Here is a 9,817-nt window from a genome sequence, read left to right as displayed (position 1 = left end):
AGGCTGGGATTGTTCCTTCCCTCTCCCCTGGTCTCCTCAGAGGGAGGTGCTGATGAAGATGGAATGATAAATCCTTCCCAGGGATTTGGGCTGATCCCAAATTATTGAGGAAAAATGGAAGTGCCTTCTCCAGCTGAAGCCTCGGTGAGTTCCTTTTCCCACTGAATTTGGTGCTGGGAATGCTCCCTTTCCTTGGGAAGCACAGGGAATGGGTGGGATGATACCCCTCAGGATTCCTGGCAAGCCCAGGGATTTTGGCAGGGGATTTTCCAGTGCCTGGAGCCATTTCTGTGGCTGACACCTGCCCAATTTTTCCACAAAAATTCCACAAAGCACCAACTCAAGCTACTCCTGCCATTCCTTCAGCCCTTTTTTATCCCAGATTAGATTTTTTTTTCTTGCTGGAAAAGGAGACTGGAAGCATCAATCAGCTGGGAAAGGTGAAGAGGTTTTGCAGCTTCTCATTTTCCAGGTTAAATTAGGGAAGCACAGAGGGAATTCTCAGTTGGGACAACGGGAGAAAGTGTGAATTTTCAGGATAAAGCTGCAGGCTCACAGTGACCTGGGAATGCAGCTGGAATTGCAAGGGGAAAGGGATAACAGGGAGTCATTCCACACAGGGACACCTTGAATTGTAGAAAACATAATTTAATCCATCCCAGTGTGGTCCTTGCACACAATACTGCATAAAAACATGGAATTGGGAGCCAGCATCACCAGGAATTCTCTGGGAATCACTGGCACATCCCTGGTTCAATAAAAAGGAATGTCAGCCACTGGCCTGGTCCCAGTACTGACACTTTGGAAGATGAGGAAGGAAAAGCTGTCCAAAAAAAAAAAACAAACATGGAATTTTTTGGCAGCAGCGAGAAGTTTGGGGGAGGTTTGGTGATGTGGTGACTCCAGGCTCTGCTGGGTTTGTGCCTCTCAGAGCTCAGCCCTGGGTATAAAATCACCTTCCAGCTGGGAATGAGGGATTTTTAAGCATCTTCTTGGGAAAAACGAGTGGAATGGGTGCTGGGTTCTGTGGGAATGCTCGTGGGGATGGGTCCGGGGCTGTCAGCAGGAGGCAGCAGCTCCACCTCCAGCACCACGGGAACCTTCCCAGCCTGTGGAATGCGGGTGTTTCCCTTCTGTTTATCCAGCTCGGACGTGTCCTCGCCCTCCCCATCCCAGCTCCTCACGGGAATAATCATGGAGCTGCTCCAGTTGGCAGAAAATATTCCTTTATTCCCTCGGGAGCTCGAGGAACGGCGCTTCCCACTGCCACGGGGGATCCAGCTCTGTGCCACTCCTGGAAAAAAAAAACCTCTCCGTGCATTTCCCAGCCCCGGTTTCCATGGAGAGGTGGCAGCGGGATGCGGAGGGAACCTTCCAGAGGCACAGGAGTGTGGGGAGAGCGGGATGTGGGGTCTGCCAGCAATCCAAGGAATGCAGCAGCTCTTGTTCGTCATCCCCGCGGTGGGGATGGAGCCGGGCAGATCCAGGAGCTCCTGGTGCTGCTGGAAAGGGATTCTGTCACAGGTCCTGTCAGGGCAGCAGCTCCTGTTCCTCATCCTGGAGCAGATCCAGAGGCTCCTGGCCCTACTGGAAGGGGGGCTGTGTGACAGAAGCTGTCAGAGCAGCAGGTTCTGTTCCTGTTCCTCATTCCTGAGCAGATCCTGGTGCTACTGGAAGAGGGTTGTATCCCAGATCCTTTCAGGAGAGCAGGTCCTGTCCCTATTCCTCATCCCTGAGCAGATCCAGGGGCTCCGGCACTACTGGAAAAGGGTTTTGTCCCAGAAGCTGTCCAGAGCAGCAAGTTCTGTCCTGTGTCCCCACTGAGCTGAGCAGATCCAGGGACTCCTGGTGCTGCTGGAAAGGGGATTTGTCACAGTTCCTGTCCCAGCAGCAGGTCCTGTCCCCGTTCCTCACCCCTGAGCACATCCAGGGGCTCTGGCACTACTGGAAGGGGATTTTATCACAGGTCCTGTCCCTGTTCCTCACCCCTGAGCACATCCAGGGGCTCTGGCACTACTGGAAGGGGATTTTATCACAGGTCCTGCCCCTGTTCCTCACCCCTGAGCACATCCAGGAGCTCTGGCACTACTGGAAGGGGATTTTATCACAGGTCCTGTCCCTGTTCCTCACCCCTGAGCACATCCAGGAGCTCTGGCACTACTGGAAGGGGATTTTATCACAGGTCCTGCCCCTGTTCCTCACCCCTGAGCACATCCAGGAGCTCTGGCACTACTGGAAGGGCGGCTGTGTGACCGAAACCGCCGCCGTGGTGGCTTTGGGGGGCAGGTACTCGGGCCTGCTCATGGCCACAGTCCTGGTGAAGCAGCGCAGGTTGCCCGTCTTGAGCGCGCACTGCACGGGCCACAGGATGATGCAGAAGAGGATGATGATGAGGGCCGAGAGCAGCACGATGCGCTTCCAGTCGTCGCACAGGTCGCAGCGGGACAGCCTCCCCGCCAGCCCCGTGGGAGGAGCCTCCGTGCTCTCGGGTTTGCTCATGGCCACGTCGATGGAGATGCACGACTCGGGGTTCTCGGGGTCGTCGGAGGCGCGCCGGCAGCACAGCTTGGTGCCCTCCATCCACAGCACCTTCTCCTGCTGCAGCTCCGGGGGCAGCGTGGCCAGCAGCTCCTTGCTGGTCTCCAGGGCTGGAGCTCCTTCCTGGGGGATGTTGGTGAGCTGCCTGCAGAAGGGGCAGGGCAGCAGGTCCTCGGGCTGGTTGGGCGGCAGCCCCGTGCTCAGGCGGGCCACGCATTCCAGGCAGAACACGTGGGAGCACTGCAGCAGTTTGGGGGTCTTGAAGGTGTTGTCGTAGGTGTTGAAGCAGATGGAGCATTCCACGGGCGAGGTTGGCTTGGGAGAGGTGGGATTTGGAGAGCTGGGAGAGCCCGTGGGGGATCTGCCCTTCCTTTTGCCATCTGTGGGGGAGGTGACGACGATGGGGCTGATGGGGATGGGGATTTCTCCTGGAGACGCCGGCACGGGGCTGGTGGGAGACTCCGGAGTGCTGGAGTGCCACAGCTGGGAGAAGCAGGACATGATGGAGCCCCCGGAGAGGAACAGAGCCCTGGGAGACTCTGGAAGAGAAGGAAAGCACAGGATTTCTTTTAAACCAGGTGGAAACACCGGCTCTGGGCTCAACCCCTTAAAGGAACAAAGAGCACTTTGTGGCTTCCACTGCATCCTGAGCCTGGAGCAGAGCTGGGAAGGACACAGGGAACCTCTGGGAAGCTTGGAAGGTGAAGTCAAACCTGCGGAGAGCCAAGGAACCCGCAGAGATCCCCCACCAAGCCCTTCCCACCAGAGCACCGCTGGAATAGCAGAGATGGGAGCGACATTCCCACCACATTCCTCCCTCTGGGGCAGAAAAAACACAAGGTGGACCTACCCCGGGTGGTGCTCCCCGGCACCTGAGCAGGGAGGAGAGCAGAAGATTCCATGAGGGAATCTCTAAGTCTGGGAGGCCCTCAGGGATTATGGAGCATGAGGCAGGCCTAAGAGACAGATAACACCGTTCAGTGGGGAGATAACGGGGGGAAAGGCTCTTTGGGGAGCTTTGTGCCGTGATCCCGGCTCCTGGGAGCTGCCCAGGGCCATCCAAGGATGCTGGAATCCCGGGAGAAGCCCAGGAGAGGGGGAAACACCATTTTTGCCTGCCAAAGATGTGGAATCCTCAGCCTGAAGCTGCAGCTCTGCGCTGTCCCCGTGCCACAGCAAGGAGGAAATGGCCTTGGTGGCAGAGCCGGGGGAATTCTCCGCTGGTTCCTGGTGTGTTTTCCCAAGGGAAAGGCGGCTCTTCCCTGTGCCCAGCCCTGCAGCGGAACCAGCGCCGTGTGCTGGGAGCCCCCAATCCCAGAAAATCGGGTTACGAACAACTCCTGTCCCTTCTTCCCCCTCAGGATCACCCGGAATGTGGGTTGTTTTAGACAACACCTGCAGCTCCAGCTGCATCCAGACCCAACTTTTCAGCTCCTTTACCCGAAAGCAGGAGGAAATTCCTGGTGACAGCCCCGGTGCTGGATGCCCGGGGAACATTTTTTTGGGATGTGTCACAGAACAAGCCCGGCTTGATCTTCCCTGCCAGGAGATTTGCCCGTGACAAGGCAGCGATTCTCAGGTGGCTGCTGTAATTACAGCCCTGTGCTCAGAGCCAGCATTTAAAGCTTAATTTCGGCGGTCAGAAACACCAAATATCCCCCACATTCCACAGGGAAAAAAAATCCCCATTATTGAAGGATGAAGAGTTCAGCCCCCTCCCCTCAGAGCCAGAGCTGTGCCACCCTTCAGAACTTCCTTTTTTGTGCTTCTCTTCGTTTAAATATGGATTTTTTGGGGGGAGGGGGTGCAGCTTCTCCTGGAGTTAAATTTTGTGCATTTTGCAGCGAGTTTTAATGGGTTTTGATGTTTTTTTTTCTTTTTTCCTGCCTGTGTGTGCTGTAGCACAGCCTGGCAGATGCTGATGAATTACAAATCCGAGCCCAAGCTGACACAAAGATGAAGAAAACCTGTGGGGTTTTTTCTTTTTTTCTTCTCTTTTCTTGACTAAATCTTCCCTTTTGCAGAACTCCACCCCCTAAGCCCAGTTTTTTTGCAGTTCCTGAGGGTTTTTTAGGAATTCTAAGCAGCAAACCAGTGTCACAAGGGAAGCTGAGAAAGGGAGAAGCCTTGGCTTGCTCAAGCTCTCGTTTCACAATCTGAATTATGAAATTAAAGCTGCTCTCACGAGGTTTTTACTGGTCTGGGCTATGTCAGCTCCACCACAGCAAAATCCTGAGAGCAAACTCAAAGTTTACTCCAAAATTTGCTTTTAAATAAAGATCCAAACTTTCCCCCACGTTCCCCATATTTGCTAAATACGATCGTGACCTTACAGAAGCTTCTTAGTTTTAATAGATTGAGATTCTACTTATTTTTATGATTTTATTCTATTTATTCTATTTTATATCTTTTTGTTTCATACTTTGATTTTTGGGATTCTGTGGGCCCTGGATCAGTTGGAACACAGGGATTTGGATCAAACGCGGGAGATACAAAGAGGAGGAGACTTTTAATTCCAGCTCTGCCCTGTGGGACACATCAACCTTCCCCTTCTGTGTCTTTTTAAAAGAATTATTTGAGGTTCAGGGGGTCTTTGTTTGATTTTCTGATCGTTTTTTTGATTCAGAGCCTGCAGCTCTTTGTCTCCTTTTCCCAGCTCTTTACCCGGGCTTTTCCAGAAGCTTCGGGAACAGCGGGAAATAACAAAACCATTCTGGAGAGAGAGACACAAACGAAGTAATTCAATACTTTTTATAAGTTCTAGAAACATTTTTCCACCATAAAACCAAGCAGAGAGAGGTCACATTTATGAATATCAGGACAGCGGCCACCACTTTTCTTGTCCCAATGATCCCCATTCCAACGATCCCTGTTCCAACGATCCCTAAATGGGATTTTAACTCGCAGCAAGGAACCCCCAGCGAGGGAAGAGGAGGTGGAGAGCAGAGGAAAGGCTGTAAATACCTGTTCAGGTGCTGTTAGAGGGACAAAAGCATCTTCTGATCTCTTGATTCCCACCTCCTCCCCAGAGGACACTCAGGCTCAGAGCCTTTGGAGTCGATAATCTTGGAATTCCAGCTCGGCGTTGTTCCCAGGTCTTTCCAAGGCAAGGAAACCTCGAGGAGCTCCCCGTGCTCGAGTGGCTGGTGCTGCTGCAGCTCAGGTGTCTTTTATACCTTCCTGTCCAGAGGTGACTTTTCCTGCTCCACCTGCCCTTCCCCATCCCACTGAATCATTCCCGGCACGCTCCCGCTCGGGCCGGTTCCTGTGACAAACAGCCCGCCTGGAATGCTCCTGATAAGGGACACCTGCCTGCCCCAGCCACGGGGAAAACAGGGCACAAACAGGGGCTGAGCCCTCTTTTCCAGGCTGGGAAATTCTATTTTTGAGGGGTTTTAAAATTTTCCATGGTTTTGTTGGTAGTGGAGAGGTCGTGGTTGTGTTTTCCTGGGAGAGCAAATCTCCTGAAGGAAAAGTTCCCTAAAAATGGTGTTTATTCTTCTCTTGTTTCTCCAAGAAACCAAGATAATTAAGGGATAATAATAATTAACAGATTAATAGATTTTAACAGATAAGCTTCTTGTGATTGGCTGAGGGAAAAAAATGGTTGGGATAGGAAAATCAGGATAATTTAAAAGCCTGGAAAGTGCTTATAAATTAATTAAAACACTCTATAAAATCTGCTTGGAGATGCTCCATAATGGCCCAGATGAATCCTGTTTGGATTGGCCTGGAAAGGGAATTTCATCCTTTGGAGATTAACATAGAAAATATTATTATATTATCCCACCTGGAATATTATCCCATCCTTTTGTGGGTCAAAGGACACCCAGAAAAAAAAGAAGCAGCAAATTTACATTTGTGGGCAGATAAGGAAACAAAAGAGGGGTGGAGGGAGAGGAAAACGTCCCAAATTTGTCCTTATTTGTTGTAAACGTTCCAAATTTGTCCTTATTTGTCGCAAACTCTCCTTTTTGTTCAGTTCCTCAAGGAAAGAAACATCTGTGGATTTTTCCAGGCTTTCCATAAAGTCCCTTCTTAAAATTTGGTTGAGGAGCATCATTCCTGCCACGTATGGGAGTGTGGAAATCTTCTGGGACAGGGAATTGTCTAAATCCCACTGATTTTATAGGGGCAGTCAGGCAGGACTGGCTTTGGATTCAACGTTCCCATACTCCTCAAGAAGCTAAAAATAATAAAATACAAATTTTATGCAAAATAAATAAAACATAAATCTACTCCAGCGAGCTGGAGCTTTAAGGAATGAGAGAAGTGGGTTGGAATTACCAGATCTTTAGGATTAAAAAATTTTTAGGATCCAAATGAAGGTTGTGGGATCCACAGGGACAGGGAGCTGCTTTAGAGCATCATTTCCTGCTGGATTCCCAGGGAAAAGAAACACCCAGTGCAGGGGAAAATGGAACTTTCCCAGATCTGCATCCCACTGGGAATAACAATCCCTGGAGCTCAGGGTCCTCCCCATCTATTTATGAGGGAGCAAACACTTCCCAGGGCTGAGGCAGCAGGATGTTGGATGAGGGATGGAAATGGGAATTTTCGGAGTCCTGCTCCCTGAGTCACCTGCAGCAGCACTTTGGTCACCCAGGCTCGGGATTTAATGACATTTCAGTGACATTTCGGTGACATTTCGGTGACATTTTGGGGCCCTTTCATTCCTTTGGGGCACTGAGGATGGAAATATTTAACTAAAAATTGTAATTTTCAAACTTGGGTCCAGCTGAGGCCATTTTCCCCTGGTGGAACAACAATAATTTAATTTTTGAACAAGACCCAGGCACATTTTAACCCCTTCTCCACTGAGTTTCGGTGTTCCCGAGGCTGTTTTCCCACTGGGAATGGTGACTCCAAGCCTGGGGCAAACTGGGCACCCCACACTCCTCCCTTCCTCCCTCCCTCCCTCCCCAGGATCCACGAGATCTCGGGATGACGAGCAGGGCTTGGCTCCCAAAGTGAGTGGGAGGTTTGGGTTTATTTTTACCCTCCCTTGGAGGAATGGGATGAGCCTGGTAGGAGCTGCAGCCAGGATTGGGTGGATCCTGAAGGATTGGGAGCAGCAACTGTGGGAGATTTCCTTGGATTTGGGTTATTTGGGTGCTTCCCAAAGCCATTCCCTGCTGCAGGTGTGGGAAAATCCTTGTCCTAAATGGATTTTTTGCCAATCCTGCAGGAATGAGCCTGGAACACTGAGGTGAGGTGGAGGAGAAAGCTGGGATAAGCAATGTGACCTTGAGCAAAACAAGGAATTTTCATGACTCCTGTGGCTCGTTTCCTGCATAAATTGATAAAGAAAATGAAGAAAGGGAATGAAAAGCCTTGGTTCTCCATGCTAATCCTTGCTGGATTCATTTAGATGGAAACTGTGAGGATGGGGTTGCTCCCAGGGGCTCCAGCCAGGGATTTCCTGCAGGATCCCATTTGATGGGAATCACTTTGGTTCAAACATTGACATTTTCCATCATTAAACCCTCCCCACCATCAGTGACCATTCCCACCTCAAGCAGGAGTGTGGGTGCAGGAATGAGATCTTCTCAAAGCCGTGGATCCTTTCCAACGGGGGGATTAGGAAAGCTGGGGATGAAAAAGAAGATTTTTAACAGCTGCTTGAGGGCAGGACCATTAAAAACTTCAAGCCAGCGTTTCTGAGCGTGGAGAGAAGCAGAGGAATAAAACCAGAGGTTGAAGCTGTTTCCTTGGCTCGGCTTTCCCTCTTTTCGTTCCCTGCGCACTGAGCTCAGCTTATCTCTGGAGATAAGCTCAAGCCACCAGGTAAAGATGGGTGGAAAGAAAAGGCAAAACACACCAAGGAGCAGAAATTCCTCTGATCCCTCTCTCCCTCATCCAAACCCAGCTCATTCCTCTTTTTCCTGAGCCATTAGCATGTCTGGGGGTGCTGCCTGTTCCATCGGGTTTTGGGCGTTGTTTTACAGCGTGGATTTGCTCCTAAGGCTGTGCCTAAAGCCTGGAAGGGATTTTGTGCAGGGAGAAACCCCAGGGAGCAGTTCCTAAGGAAGGGCAGCAGTGTCAGGAACCAAAATGTTCTGGACTCAGACAGAGCAGGACAAAATTCCAACATCTTTAGAGTGATTCTTGCCTATCCAAGGCTGTAGGCTCATGGATTTTTTCCCCTGATTTTCAAGGAAAAAAATCCAGATGTGCTGGTTTTAATAGGGCTAGAACCAGCCTATCCCAACCGCGGTGCAGCAGGGAGAGAATTCCCTGCAGGGTTAAATGCTGGCAGCAGGAGAATATTGAGATTTTCTTTTCCACCAGCTCCCACATCCGTGCTCCCCAGCTCCTGAAATCCAGGGAGAACACACATAAACCTCTGTGGGGTTTGAGCCAGGTTTGAGCCGGGTCCGGCTCAGCGGCTGAGCTCTCTCCACACCTCCCTCTTATCAGCTTCTAATCAGCTGCAGGAGAAGTGGGAGCCGGCACCGGCTGGGTTTTCCTGATAAACAATTCCCTGGCCTCCAGCGAGCGCTGCTTTTTGCCCCTGCAGCGTTCCCGGGAGTCAGAGGCCCTGATGCTCCGGGCAGTTCCTGCTGCAGGCTGTAAACAGCTCCAGCAGGGGATGTTTCCCAGCCTTTTTCTCCTCCCGGCTCCACGTGCAGCCAGCTCCCAGCCAGGTGCTGGCTGTGCAGTCCTTGTTCCCCGGGCTAGACTGGGCTGTTTAAATTCCAGTCGGAATTCCAAAGCCTGTGTTAGGTCCTGGCAGGAAAGAGCCGTGGTGAGTCACCAGATAAACCAGGAGCTGGCCGTGGGATGGTTTTAATCCCATTACATTTTATTTTACCCTGCTCTAACTGTTCTTGTCAGACGATCTCGAGACACTTCAGAGAGTGCCTGGAGCCTTTCAGTAATTGTTTATCAGGGCTGTTATCTCCTTGTACAGCTGGGAAATGCCGCTGGGACTTCCCAGAGCACAGGGATGAGGATTTAAACAGGGATGGAGTGGGAAACACCATCAGGGTTGGCATAAATCATTGAAGAGGGACCTTAAAGATCATCTCCATCCAACACCTTCCACCATCCCAGGCTGCTCCAACCTGGCCTTGGACACTTCCAGGGACGGGGGAAATCCATTCCAGGGCCTCCCCAGCCTCCCAGGGAAGGATTTCTTCCCGATATCCCATCTGAACACCCTCTTTTCACTCCAAAGCCATTCCCTTGTCCTGCCACTCCAATTCCTGATGAAAATCCCTCTCCGCCTTCCTTGTAGGCCCCTGCAGACCCTGGAATTCCACTGAGCGAGCCTGGC

At 51.2% G+C, this 9,817-nt stretch overlaps 1 protein-coding gene across 3 annotated transcripts; it reads right to left on the bottom strand.

Moving 5' to 3' along the window:
- Positions 1–1,209: 1,209 nt before the first annotated feature.
- Positions 1,210–8,564, bottom strand: RNF223 (ring finger protein 223). Of its 3 annotated transcripts, XM_039564055.1 has the most exons (4): positions 8,052–8,564; positions 5,503–6,724; positions 3,389–3,494; positions 1,210–3,077 (listed from the first exon to the last, which is right to left on the bottom strand). In XM_039564055.1, exons 3-4 carry the CDS (start codon positions 3,438–3,440, stop codon positions 2,230–2,232), a joined length of 900 nt encoding a protein of 299 aa, XP_039419989.1. In that variant the 5' UTR covers positions 3,441–3,494; positions 5,503–6,724; positions 8,052–8,564; the 3' UTR covers positions 1,210–2,229. The 3 variants fall into 3 exon arrangements, with proteins under 3 accessions (XP_039419989.1, XP_019145369.2, XP_039419990.1); XM_019289824.3 differs by lacking the exon at positions 8,052–8,564 and having other exon boundaries at positions 5,503–7,379; XM_039564056.1 differs by lacking the exons at positions 3,389–3,494; positions 8,052–8,564 and having other exon boundaries at positions 5,503–7,375.
- Positions 8,565–9,817: the final 1,253 nt, after the last annotated feature.

The sequence above is a fragment of the Corvus cornix genome, chromosome 21 (genome assembly GCF_000738735.6).
Source record: "Corvus cornix cornix isolate S_Up_H32 chromosome 21, ASM73873v5, whole genome shotgun sequence".
Classification (NCBI taxonomy): Eukaryota; Metazoa; Chordata; class Aves; order Passeriformes; family Corvidae; genus Corvus; species Corvus cornix.
The sequence above is the reverse complement of the archived record's forward strand: the minus strand, read 5'-3'. Positions and strand labels throughout refer to the sequence as shown.

What these genes read in the sequence shown, in the direction of transcription:
- RNF223 (XM_039564055.1), bottom strand. Translation starts at nt 3,440, where the DNA reads ATGGAATCTTCTGCTCTCCTCCCTGCTCAGGTGCCGGGGAGCACCACC. An exon ending in GCCGGGGAGCACCACCCGGG is followed by an intron (nt 3,078 to 3,388) that starts GTAGGTCCACCT and finishes CTTCTCTTCCAG; the next exon opens with AGTCTCCCAGGGCTCTGTTC.